The sequence below is a fragment of the Cydia fagiglandana genome, chromosome 7 (assembly GCF_963556715.1).
Source record: "Cydia fagiglandana chromosome 7, ilCydFagi1.1, whole genome shotgun sequence".
NCBI classification, from domain to species: domain Eukaryota; kingdom Metazoa; phylum Arthropoda; class Insecta; order Lepidoptera; family Tortricidae; genus Cydia; species Cydia fagiglandana.
The window spans coordinates 17,167,220-17,181,434 of NC_085938.1; the positions used below are offsets into that span (position 1 = coordinate 17,167,220).

At 35.3% G+C, this 14,215-nt stretch overlaps 1 protein-coding gene across 1 annotated transcript; it reads right to left on the reverse strand.

Annotated features, from left to right (window-relative positions):
* Positions 1-3,907: 3,907 nt before the first annotated feature.
* On the reverse strand, positions 3,908-9,387 carry LOC134666349 (RPII140-upstream gene protein). The gene is made up of 6 exons (XM_063523496.1): positions 9,095-9,387; positions 8,478-8,643; positions 6,498-6,586; positions 5,628-5,761; positions 5,091-5,199; positions 3,908-4,852 (listed from the first exon to the last, which is right to left on the reverse strand). The coding sequence occupies exons 1-6, from the start codon at positions 9,235-9,237 to the stop codon at positions 4,732-4,734; spliced, it is 762 nt and encodes a 253-aa protein (XP_063379566.1). The 5' UTR covers positions 9,238-9,387; the 3' UTR covers positions 3,908-4,731.
* Positions 9,388-14,215: the final 4,828 nt, after the last annotated feature.

The following is a 14,215-nucleotide window of genomic DNA, read 5'->3' on the forward strand; positions in this document are numbered from 1 at the left end:
ACTCGCACTTGCCCGGTTTTCCTGTATATCAAAAATTGCATGTTTGCAAATGTCTGTTGAGTAACCTACGGATAGTGACAAAAGTGAGGTATGTAGTGTAACACTGGTGTTCAAAAGTGCATGGGCATGTTTCCATAAATAAGGCATCTATCCATGCACTTTTGAACGCCACTGTACCTACTGAGTATCTCAGAAGAGATCTTTCATAAATTTGGTTCACTGATAACAAGGACTGTCAAAAATATCTATGCAAACACAAGTGTCGAGGTCTTAGCGCTCAATTGTATGTCACTCAATATAAGTACATGGCGATCAATTCAAAAAAAGTAGGAAATCTTGTTTTGTACACACTCTGTATATAAAGTGTGGCCTGAATGTGCACTGTGCAGTATGGCGGTCTTCACATAGGATGTGGAGCTACAATCTCTTCGGTGTGCGAGCGGGACATCGTTATATACGTGCATAGCGTTGTCTCTTTTACACACCGGAGCGGCGTGCGGATCCGTAACATTGCGATAACTGCGTATCAAATGTGTATGAGGTATGAATTAAGTCTGTATATTGAAATTCTCATTTGGGGTCATCCATTAATTACGTCACACGAATTTCTAGGTTTTTTGACCCCTCCGCCCCTCCTTGTCACACTTGGTCACATTTTGCAAATCCCTCCCCACCTGGCGTGACGTCACATTTTTGGTAATAGAAATATTAGTATTTTTTTAAACGAAAATTGCCTACTTCCAAAACCTCATATTTGAAATGTACAGCGAATAAAAAAATATAAATTAAGTTTCGGTTACTGATGAATAGTGATGAAGTTAAAATGACGTCACAACATGTCACATTTTCTTAACCCCCTCCAACCCCCTAAACGTGTGACGTAATTAATGCATGACCCCTTTAGGTATATTTGGTGTACAATTCAAAGTTATCTTTCAACAAATTTTCATATCTACATATTTCAATGATACAAATGAATCAATGACTTACGTTTTCGTATTCTGAAGAGTACTTGAATCTTTATGTACATTTACATACATATCAGTACATAAACCTGATACGAAAGTCCCCATCGTTCTGATTTCGTATCTATAAATATGCCTCATACAACTAACCACGACAGTTCATTTAGTAAAATTTAACTAAAATATAAGCTAAGTATTTTTATATTTGCTCAGAATAATATCGTCGTAAGAACAATTTTGTGTCGATCCATATAAAAAGAAACTTCAGTTAAACTACCGCTTACGCCATATTTAACGAATATGTGTCATTTTCAAGAAAAAGGTCCCACATTGTTGCTTGCCATAAGAACCTTCTGACGGGTTATTCGTATATACTAGCAAATTTCGTCCTTATGGTAAGAATGTACTCATTTGTATAAACGTAAGGCGTAAACGACAGTTGCTAAGGTCCCTTTTATGCGGAGCGACACATTTTTTAATATACGAAACAGCAAGACTGTCCGACCGTCTTCTGTAGTACACTTGTTTATATTTCACTATGATACTCTTAAGTTAAGAACAGTATTAATAATACTTATACATAATAATAATATGTATTGTTAATTTAGACTCCTATACTAGACTTGGTATAAACCATAGACAACGGAGGTGTGTTGCGTCTCACATTTTGCTTTAATGAGAGAGTGAGACGCACTGAGATTGGACCATAGACCTGGAATCCTCTAGACCGAGTTTAGAGCAATTATTTCATGCAACCGATGATGCCAATAATTCGGGGGTGCGCGGGACGAGGTGAGCGAAGTCCCGTGCCGTGATTGGTCCGTTCAAAGACACGGACGTCACACAAAGACACTTTCGACTCGAACATGGAGTAAAATTACCGTATGCGTGGCAGAGAGGGTAGCGCGACTATGCTCAGTCTGGAGGATGTTTTGTCTGAGGATTGGACAAAGAAATTGGACAGGTGGAAACCCTAAGATGCGTAAAGTAGTGCAAAATATTGTGACCGCAAAAATACTAGCGATATATAGCGATATATTAGATGGCGCTGTCAAAATTGGCTAAGAGTCCGACTAAACTAATTCTGCACTGATTTTGAAGCAACTAAAGGCTTGGCCAAACACAGAGCGCGACGCAGCGCCGCGTGATGCCTGGTCAAACAGGGCGCGCGCCGATCGCGCCGGCCTCACGCTCTCAACACGCCCTCATCGCGCGCGGGAACGCGGCGCACCGCTCGCTGCCTAACGTCCGATCCGACTGATGTGACCATGCGCGACGCGGCGGGCCGCCGCGTGGACGCAAGGGACGGCGCGGCGTGGGGCGCGACAGAAGCGGGGCGTGATGTGATACCGGCGGGACACAGTCTGTTTGACGTCGGTAACCTGTTAGCATGTGCCGCGGTTGCGCGGCGTGGACGCGGCGCTGCGTCGCGCTCTGTGTGTGGCCAAGCCTTAAGTGTCATTATAAACGTAATGTCATCAGCTGAGAGCGTTTTAATAATTTAATGTTTCCTGAAATATCTTCAAGAAATTTTCTAGAACTTTTAATTTTTTTTTGGAAATATTCGGCAACTTGCACATGTATCTAAAGTAATCCGACTAAGCGACATTTTGCACTCTTTGTTAGTTTGTCTATGGTGTATCTCGGCGAATATAAGTCACACCAATAAAAGTCTGCAGCGGATTTGATAGCCCACGCAGTGTAAGTGTTACGTCATAATTTCATAGAAGTTTGACGTTTAATATTACACTTGCACTGCGTGGGCTATCAAAATCGCTGCAGACTTTTTACGGTCTAACTATAGTCAAATATCTAAAATGTAAACCTAGTTCTCTAGCTAGCTGTTTTACAAATACTAATAATTGTTAATTAAATGTTAAAATCATTATTGATTATTTATTTTAGCTTGGTCCATTTATAAAGAAATATTATGGTAATCTAAAATCATTTAAATCTTTAATATTTTATAAATGCAATAATAATAAATATCAATATGAATGTAATTTATTAAATTCATTATTTTTGCTAACTCGCACAAAACATTAACACGTATTGACTGATACTTTGTACTACTGGGGTTATTTATATTACCTATCTTCGATTTCTATTACCGCGATGTTCATGAAATAAACTGATTATATCGCGTATAATGAATTTAAATTTAACCTTTTGGAAGCCAGTGACCGATATATCCGCACCGTAAGTCCAACGCCAAAGACCGATTAATCCGTCACAGACCACAGAGCAACACAGACCTACGTGCATATGCATAAAATAAAGTTCAATTTCAGTTGTGACACTTCGGTCGGTTTTGTGTTTGACACGGCGTCGAAAAGGTTAAAAACATCTCATCATTTCGAAACCTTTAAATTTTAATATTTATTTACTTCTACGATTATACGCGATATAATCTATTTAAATTGTTTTATTACTTGGGTTTTGGGTTACCAATTGTTTTTAATATCTTAGCAAAAAACTTGCCAATACTTAATGTAATTCTATTCTATTCATACATAATCGTACTCTAAGACCATGAGCTGTTATTACATATTTAATGTACTTTCACTAAGTATTTGTTATTTATTAAAATAATGATTTTGAAACATTTGTATCGACATTTAAATATGGCACATATTTTTATGAGCTAAGAACATAAATGCACAAAATACGTAAAATCGGGCGTATTTTTGTAAGTACATGACTTGAAATAATATTGTATAGCGTGCAATATCGTTGTAATTTTAATAAATGCTTTTAAATTATTTACTGTTATGTATTCTTATAAAACCTTTCTTTCCTCCCATGTGTAACCAAATTTAACTTAAGGTACGAGTACAAAATTACAATTTTAACTGCAATTTTCGACTTTAATAGAGATGCCTATTTTGAGAGCGGAGAGGGGGCAACTTTAGGTCATATGTACTTCAGTAAAAATAAACGCATAATAAAAACATAATTTATTAAACAAAACTATCATAATTATATTATTATACTCTTTGACTATCTCTATAGTTAAGTTAATTATATTATTTAAGGTACAGGGAACAATTTCGACTGCGGGGTAGTTTCAACTACTTAAACATTTCTTTCTTTGCATGATTTTTGCCCGAAATGAATATATGTGTCACGTAATTGTTTACTGATTCTGGGAAAAATAGTAAAAAAAAAATTATCATCGATTTTCACTGCACAATTAGTGTTAGAAGTTGCATAGGCTAAATCATATTTTTGTAAATGTATAACTATTAGTAAGGGATATAGGAAAATTTTTACTGCCATCAGAAAGGTACACTATTTGTGATATTCCTATGATAAAGTTTGTAAATATAAAATAATTACAAAGCCTGAAAAATCTGCTCAAAATCACATACTAAAAATCATCAACTTCCAGGTTTTTCCAAGTTTTCCGACATTTCGTATTTAAACAAATATAATTTTTATAAATTAAAATACTGCGTAAATTTATGTCAAAAATTAGAAAATGGATTAGTGTTGAAAGTTGATAGTCTTAAAATAAATATCAATCACCTCCAAAAGCACCTTTATTTCATAGGACAATGTTATGATGGAAATTTCCATCACCATGCAAAGAAGGGTTAATCCATGTTTTACATTATTAACTAGAGTGCCATGTATGTTCATATAACGAAAATAATTTGTTGTGTGACTGTAGTTATTAATGAAAAACCTGGAAGATATTCCGATTAGTTGTAAATTACCCCGCAGTCGAAATTGCCGCCCAGCACCTTATATACAATTTACAGTATTATTTGATATCGTCTAATTTAATTACTCCTTTCGTTTCAACTATATGGTCGTGGTGTCTCGTGAGCGCGTCATTTTTTTCGTCTGCCGCTTTTTCTAATGCTTGGTTGTATTGATCCACTCTGAAAGCAAAATCTCATTCAGACAAAGTATTTGATATCTGCATTATCTGCCATTTAACTTTGTATAACAATTAGGTATTCAGAATATGTAAATTTTGAAGGCATATAACTTTGACCGAAGAAAGAAAAGGGGCATAGTTATGGTTTATATACATGAAATTATGTAAAAATTAATGTCAATATCCAGAGAGGAAAATGGGAATTACGTTTATATGGAGAATTGGCTAAAGAAACCTACCTCGCTTCATTTATTTTATTCAAGGCGCGCCTGATGTCCTGCATAGAAACTCCTGTTATGTGCAAGATACCCAGTATAGCCGCTCCTCCTATTGCGCTCAAAACGGCTCCTGTAAAATCGATACAAATAATTTGAAAACATTTGTTTGATTTTATTTGGCCCGGACATATTGTGCCATGGCTAACGGGCAAGTAAAGTGAGATAAAATACCGGCCAAGTGCGAGTCGGACTCGCGCACGAAGGGTTCCGTACCATTACGAAAAAAAACACGTTATAGCAGCAACAGAAATGCATCATCTGTGAAAATTTCAACTGCCTAGCTAAGCTATCACGGTTCATGAGGTACAGCCTGGTGACAGACAGACAGACGGACGGACAAACAGACGGAATGGTACAGAACCCTAAAAATCATCACTTTATTCATTACTTCACTACAGTCATCTAACAGCTGACTTTTACGGGAATTTATTCTACGGGCCTCAGTATTCCCTTGTCTACCTATAGTATTTATAAAGAAATACATATATAAAAAAATACCTAGTCCTGCACCAACCAGCATGGCAGCCATGCCTAAGTTCATCTTATACATGGCTCCAGTGATGGAGCCGGCCAGGATATACTCCGTTATCGAGGTCTGGTCCTTGTACACTGAAATTGTTGTTGCTATCAAACTGGAAAATAGAACAAGCAATGAATGAAACAATGTTCACAAGTGTATGGGTTAAAAAAAAGGTAAAACACGCCAAATCACACAGACACAACACAAACAAATCAAATTTAATTATGTAAAAATATTTAAATTTTTACACACACAGAAAAATGTTTTTAACAAAAATGACATTTTTGGTACAAGCTTTTATCGCTGACTGTACTTTTCTTACGACAGACAACTAATAATAATCGAGACAATTCTAAAAACCCCTAACACAATTAGGTTACATTGTTTCATCACAGAGTTCCTATGGCCACCTCCTGTCTCCATCATCAGATCAGCTCGATGGTACCATAATATTGCATTGTCATCCGATTTATACATGCATGCAAAATTTCAGCTCAATCGGAAACCGAGAAGTGGATCAAATTTAACTTGCAAGATTTGATTACAGACAACGGGACAGGTGAAAGTAAATAAAAGCTTGTAAAAATTGAGACTATTTTTGTATCGAAAAGCAGTCTCACATGGTCGTCCACTTTCCTGAAGTAGAGCTAGGTAAGGTAAAATTTTCGCCATCAATCCAAATTACTTAAAAATAGCAATTGTATTTGGTTGACTGCTGAAACCATGCTCACACAATGCCATATATTATAATGTATAGTAGTTATATTATTCCACTCTATTGACATCTATTAAAGTTCAAATATAAACAAATAATTTGAAAAGGATGTTAGAGAAGTGATTTTTGGTACCTAAATGTCCCAGTAAATATTCCAAGTCTCCAACCCCAATGGTAAGCTCCTCTTGCAAAGGCTAATGTTACATGGTCTTGCAGTTTTTTCTGAAAACAAGCATAATTTACACATAGATATAGAACAGGGCCAATTGGCCAACTTGCTTGTATGTTAACACACAATCAATAAACTGATCTACTTTAGATATGGCATGGCATACTAGCTGTTGCCCGCGACTTCGTCCGCGTGGAATCTTATCTTCAACATTTTACATCTTTAGTACCTATAATTTTCATATACAAGGAATGTTGAAATCAAGTACTTTTCTTTTTGAGTAAGTTGTATGAAGTTTTAAGTCAAGTGGATTTTGATGTTGGTTGCTGAAATTACTTTTCTTGTATTCTCATAATAGGTACCTATGACCTTATACAAAGATTCAAGTTCCGCACTCACAAAATATCTGATCTCCATACAAACTTTCAACCCCTTTCTCACCACCTTGGGGGATGATTTTCAAAAATGCTTGAATTAATTTACATGTTTTTTAATTTAATACCTTTTTTTTTGCAAAAAGTTCAAGTTCCTAGCTTAAAATTAAATTTACATCCCAAGACGAACTTTCATCCCCTTTTTAACCCCCTTAGGGGTTGAATTTCCAAAAACGTTGCAAATACTTTTTTTTGTAATCGGCTATTATGTCTTTCTAAGAAGTTTCAAAGCATTTGTAATGGATTCAAACTTTGAACCCCATTTTAACCCTGTTAGGGGATGAATTTTACAAATCGCTGAAATGACTTTTATTGTCTTCTAATAATATCTCCAAATACAAAGTTTCAAATCCCGCGCTAGAAAAAATGTATGATATCCATACAAACTTTCAACCCTGTTTTCACCACCATAGGGGATGAATTTTCAAAAACGCTGAAATGAGTTTTCTTGTATTTTAATTTAATACCTTTGTACAAAGTTTCAAGTTCCTAGCTTCAAATAAAATTTGCACCTGAAGACGAACTTTCATCCCCTTTATAACCCCCTTAGGCGTTGAATTTCCAAGAACGTTGCAATTACTTTTATTGTAATCAGCTTTTATGCCTTTCTAAGAATTGTCAAAGCATTTGTAATGGATTCAAACTTTGAAACCCATTTTAACCCTGTTAGGGGATGAATTTTACAAAACGCTGAAGTTACTTTTATTGTCTTCTAATAGTATCCCCAAATACAAAGATTCAAGTCCCACACTCGAAAAAATGTTTAATATCCATACAAATTTTAACCCCGTTTTCACCACCTTAGGGGATGAATTTTCAAAAACGCTGAAATTAGTTTTCTTGTATTTTAATAATATATCTTTTTACGAAGTTTCAAATTCCTAGCTTAAAAGAAAACTTTACCCCCCCATACAAACTTTCATCCCCTTTTTAACCCCTTTAGGGGTTGAATTTCTCAAAATCGCTTCTTATCTCTTGTACACTTTATAAATGCAATCTGGTGTGCAAATTTCAACTTTCTGGCTTTTGTAGTTTCGGCTCTGCGTTGATGAATCAGTCAGTCAGTCAGTCAGGACACTTGCATTTATATATATAGATTATTCTCAGCTGCTCCCGGCATGTAGTTACTGGCAACAACTGGGAATTTTGTTCGATAGAGGAACTGTATTTTTCAGTAATTGGGGATTTGGTTGCAACGTATGTATGGATATGGGAGTAAGCCCACAATATGCATTGAATTTTTCACAAAAATGCTATCGTAATATTTTTGGAATACAATTACCTACTAAAATCATATCATAAAATAATTAAAAAAAAAACATTACTTACCCCTAGTGGCAACCAAATCCCCAATCACTTATTATTGTTGACTAATTTGTGTCCCACTGCTGGGCAAAGGCCTTCCCTGTCTTCCGCCACTCATCGCGGGTTTGTGCATGCTCCCGCCTTAAACGGAGATGACTTATTTTTAAAAAAAAGTCAATGGTGGCTGTATTAAACTTTTACATACCTTAGCCTCCATAGTAGATTTAAATATGGTAGCTTGGTTGTTTTCTATAAAGTAAAGATATGCGTCTCTCGATTTGACAAATCCTCCCATACATGCACCAACAAAGCATCCGCATAATCCTGATTGTATTACAGTCCTCAATTCAGGAGACACCTCATCATATTCACTGAAACAGTAATCAACAGATGGCTGGTTTTCTTGGAACTAAACTTTCTGATTGACTATTTTAGAAAAAAAAAACATCATAACAGATTACAATGGCGGCTTTAACCAAGCCCTTGCAAGACTTCGTTGTGGGACCCATGACTTTTGCACTAGGAGCATTCCATGAAATTGTCTACCGTTGTCCCGTACAAACGCGAATTTCTGAAGATTTAAAGGTATAAGAGTTTCCTTTTCTATGACCAATGGTCAAAAATATGCACAGAAAAATAACCGCCTGCTTTAAATGCCGAAAAAAAAGTCGCAACACAGGAAATAAAATGCGTTTGTACGGGACAGCCCGTGGAATCCTCCACTAAGTAAAAAAACTGCTTGGATTGCTGAACAAAATAAGTTAAAATACAATATTTACATGTATGCAATTAAGAGGTTACGTTACATAAAATTATACTTACTTCCTGTAAAACATATTCTTTAGTCTGTCAACTCCAGTGGTGGGCACCTCGGTAGATGGATCCAGTAAATTGTAATCATTCTCGTTATGTTTCCTTAAAATTGGAATAAAAGCCGGTGTCAGCCTGACGAAGGTCCTTAGCATTTTAATGACCGATGGCCGATAATAATGGTTGTAACTTTAATCCTATAGGTTTTTACATTCGTTTCGCTTCAGAGGCCTCACTTTTTTTAATTATGTTGATTTATTTCCAAAATGTGCAACTTCTTTAATGATAATGAGTACAAAAGCAAAGCAGAACAAAATTGACAAACAAATGTCACTGTCATTCACTGTCATTACTGTCAGATCTGTCAGATTTGTGTGATTACCAAGGGCCCAACGTTTTCTGTTCTCTTTCACGGCGCAGCAACTAGTATCATTTCTCTCTCCTCGCCCTTTTAAAAATGCCGTTTGTCAAAAAAGGACAACCATACTGTTGACAAGGTGGACTTCAAATCAAGTGTTGCCTTTCTTGATGCGCCCAGGCTGTGTATGTGTGCGTAAAAGCGTATATGTGTGCTCTTTTAGGGATGTGAAAAGTCAATTTTAATCATGTTATATATCGATAAACGCTACACAGCGGAACGAAATAGCGATTAATTGAAGCTTCAATATCTTCGTTAAACATAAACATAATTGAAATGCTAATGGATAATGAATATATTATAATATAATAATATAATTCAATTATTGCGGAACACCTATTTTAGGAGGTATTTATGTATTTTAATAAAATATCTGAACTTTCCCTTGGTTCCCTGCTGGGGCGTGACTATAAAATTGTGATCTGATAACCACAATAACCTCGTGCCGCCCAATGTGCAATACATTGTACAAAGTGACACTCAGCATAACTGCCCAGACTTTAGAAATTAAATTCAGAGCTGACCGCCCAGTGTACATAAAAGTTTATCAGATGTAAGTTTTAAATTTTCGCGCATAATTGGAATTTACCTAGAGGTCGTGAATGGTCGGTTCAGTGGCGACCATTTTGACAGCTGACGTTGACAGATATTCATAGACAAGTGTTGTACTTCCGCAATTTTATTCAAACACGCGCGACACATGGGCATATAATCTTGATTTATTAAATGAATCATGGCTTTTATCGTTTAGAGAGTGACATAAAAATTATCCTAAATGTTTGTTTTATTGAAATATTCTGTTATTTTTTTACAAAGGCACAAATAAACATTTTTTTTCTTAATCGTAAGATTATGTTCATCATATTGCACACTGGGCGCTACTGTTATAAAAATATATAATATAATCTACAACTGAAGGTTCTTTTTTGATAGTTTATTTTAGGTCTGCATGATGATTTACTTGTTGAATACGAGCTGGAAGACTTTTGCAATCACACAATAAAATTTGTGATCCTGAATACCAACTTTCTGTGGCCTATTTTATAAAGCTACAAGTTACAATTTACAGGCGGAAGTCTCGTTCTAACACAGAGGGTTAGAAAGAGACTTCCGCTTGTAAATTGTAACTTGTAGCTTTATAAAATAGGCCACTGGTGATGAACCAAATATTTACAGTCTTAGTGAAAAATAAAGTTTCGAAGGATGTGATACTGAAACACAGCAAACATACAATAACTTATATATAATTAAAAAGGATATTAAGTTGTATGTTAAGGAAGTTTATTAACTATTTTTTTTCAGACCTTGTTATAAAGCATTTCAGTGTCAAATATGAGTGTTAACATACATAAAAAAGTAGCTCAACACTAAAAAAAAATTTTTCGAATTATTTTTGACTTACGTGGCTTATTATGTAACTATTTAAGCAGAATAATAATAGTCAGAGGCTACGATATCGCGAATGTGCCTTAAAGTTGATTTAAAAAAATATATTTTATTACTTTATGACATCAGTCAAAAACCCAATGTGCATTTAAATGAACAAAAGATACGAAGGTGGAATTCAGTTTACTGTATTCATTTTTATTCACATATACCCAGAAAAAAATAAAAAAAATCCTGGTCGAGTTTTGTGTAAAAAAAAATGTTTCGAAGTGCGTGGGCAGTTACGACTTCAAAATATTATGGCTCATATATTGCACACTGGGCGTTTAGCTGATCTTGCGTTTTTTTTCTTGGGCGGCACGAGGATAAAGAATAAAAGCGTTTTTGGTCATTTTAGGTATCGTTAAGCCTTTGAAGTAAAATTAAAATTGCAAGAAATGTCGATAGTTTATCGATATGACTTTATCGACATGGCTACAGCAAGGTGGGCCTCATTGTTAATCGTACACTAAACAAAAGTGGCAACAGTGACAGCTCGCTGAGACACCGTCTCTATATATTATAGGTCTATGTTATCTATGCACGAACCAAGGCCCCAATGTTGTCTGTTCTCTTTGACGGTGCTGCAACTAGTATAATTTCTCTCTACTCGCTCTTTTAAAAATGCCGTTTGTCAAAAAAGACCAACAGTACTGTTGACAAGATGGACTTCAAATCAAGGGTGTTTAGGCATGCTTGACCATCTAAAACATAGATATAATAATAATACTTAGATGACGCCTCAGCGAGCTGTCACTGTTACCACTTTTGATTAGTCTACGATTAACAATGTGGCCCACCTTGCTATAGCCATGTCGATAAAGTCATATCGATAATCTATCGACATATCTTGCAATTTTAATTTTACTTCAAAGGTTTAACGATACCTAAAATAAACAAAAACGCTTTTATTCTTTATTGTGGTTATCAGATCACAATTTTATCGTCACGCCCCAGCAGGGAACCAAGGGAAAGTTCAGATATTTAATTAAAATACATAAATACCTACTAAAATATGTGTTCCGCAATAATTGAATTGTTTTATTACATTATAATATATTCATTATCTATTAGCATTTTAATTATGTTTATGTTTAACGAAGATCTTGAAGCTTCAATTAATCGCTATTTCGTTCCGCTGTGTAGCGTTTATCGATATATAACATGATTCAAATCGACTTTTCACATCCCTAAAAGAGCACACATATACGCTTTTACGCACACATACACGACCTGGTTCTAGCTAAAACGATAACACCTCGATTTGAAGTCCATCTTGTCAACAGTATGGTTGTCCTTATTTGGCATTTTTGAAAGAGCGAGGAGAGAGAAATGACCGTAGTTATGCAAAAAGAGACCATTAATAAAAAATCAGTTTCGAGTTATGGGCGTTTTCAGTTTATTTATTTATTTTTTAAGTTCCCTTAGTATTTGCCTGGAAATAAATGATGTCCATTGGCAGATACCTACATTATGCAGGATATTAAACAGATTTCACAAACATTAGTGTGACTTTTCAGGGAAAAACCTTGATTACAAAATAGTTGGTCGTTCTCTGCAGAATATATCCTTATAATATCGTTACTCACTGGAAACGACCATACCTGTAGTCGACTTCTGCTAAATTACGATTTATGAGACATTCGATTCTTATAGAAACGGTTATAGGTGGCTGCATTCAGTAAAACATCGAGGTTTAATAAGTAGTATTTTAATCAAAGAATGCAAAAAAAAAAGAAATTCTTTATAAACTATCATTATAATCTAAAATTTACAATATTCGCTAACTAATTTGTATAAAAGCAAATAAATCAAATTATTAATACTTACCTATGTTGCCAAGCAATCAGTGAACTACTGACCTGTAAAAAAACTGGTTAGTATGTATAAATTTAATTAGAATGATAATTTCTTGAAACAATGATTGTATGTATCGTGAAATACTCACATGCTTACCTAGTTCTTTAGATAGCATTTTTAATAAGGATATCATTAATCAGTTGTTATCTCAAAATCTTAATTTGGCACATTGTATCCATCTATATCGTCTTCTATTTCTTGGTCTACCTGCTCATATCAAAACAAGAAAAAGACCAATTCGCGGGTAAGACGCAAAACCTATATTTTATGAAAGCGACCGTCTACCTAGTTGTTTTATGCAGAATTAAATATTGTGAACATTGGCACTTTTGGTTATTGTCGAAACCGACCAGATTGCCGTGAGTGGTTTGGCTGTGTTCTGCAGATTAAAACATAGATCTGTTAATGGAAAAATTAGACCAACTCGACCAAGTTGGCTGCTTTCAACCGGTTTGAACACACATTTTTGTTGTTGATCGTTTTAAGCATTTTCTTATAAATCTGTGTAATCAATTGCTAAAAATTAGTCGTTTTAAGTGGAATGTAGTTCAAAAAATCTATTTTATGGCAGACTAGCTAACTCATTTCAGCAAAAAATGGCTTTGGTCGCTTTCTGCATAACTATGGTCAAATGATACTAGTTGCTGCGCCGTCAAAGAGAACAGAAAACGTTGGGCCTTGATCTAAAATTATAATTTCTGAACGTTTCTTTGACAGCCAAATGTCAGTAATGTCATTATGACGAAAAGGCGGGATATTTTAGTTTTTTTTTTGTGTTGATTGATATTTTTATGTAAGTTTAAGTGAATTTTGATCAAGAAAAAATGTCTAGGTCCAATAGGACTAACTTTGAGTTATGCGATTGGAAGGTAAGACGCATGTTTTATTATTGTTTCGGCTTATAATACTAGAATGCTTTGATAGCTTTGTGTTGTGTACAGCAGTATGATTGCTAGCGTCTGGCTGATATGCCGACCCGCCATGGTAGCTGACTATTTTGTTTGATAGTATTTCACAAGAAATTATAATATACACTAACACTAGAGTATCAGTAAGGCGTTTGAAGGCCTCGTGAGCCGCAAAGCAGCACAACTCTTCAGGAGAAGTTTTAACTAAGGACCTACATAGGTGGGTACCGCTAATGAAAAAGGTACCTTGCATACTTGTCTTATACTAAATTGTAACCTTGTTACATAACTAGCAAATACATACCGGTCAAAACCATAACCCTCCTTTTGCGTTGCCGTAGTAGGGTAAAAAACAGAGCTTTATAAGGGCTCGCGGAGTTTTTCTACCTAAACGTACCGTACCGGACCGCGACTTTGATCCAATCCGAGGTTTGTTTCATGTTCGATCGAGTGGGTACGTGATAAGTCCGCTAAGGACGCAACTATAAGTGAGAGCAAGAAAGAAATATATGTACCTACTAA

What these genes read in the sequence shown, in the direction of transcription:
- LOC134666349 (XM_063523496.1), bottom strand. Translation starts at nt 9,237, where the DNA reads ATGCTAAGGACCTTCGTCAGGCTGACACCGGCTTTTATTCCAATTTTA. An exon ending in AAGAATATGTTTTACAGGAA is followed by an intron (nt 8,644 to 9,094) that starts GTAAGTATAATT and finishes TTACTGTTTCAG; the next exon opens with TGAATATGATGAGGTGTCTC. An exon ending in GCTGGTTGGTGCAGGACTAG is followed by an intron (nt 5,200 to 5,627) that starts GTATTTTTTTAT and finishes TCGATTTTACAG; the next exon opens with GAGCCGTTTTGAGCGCAATA.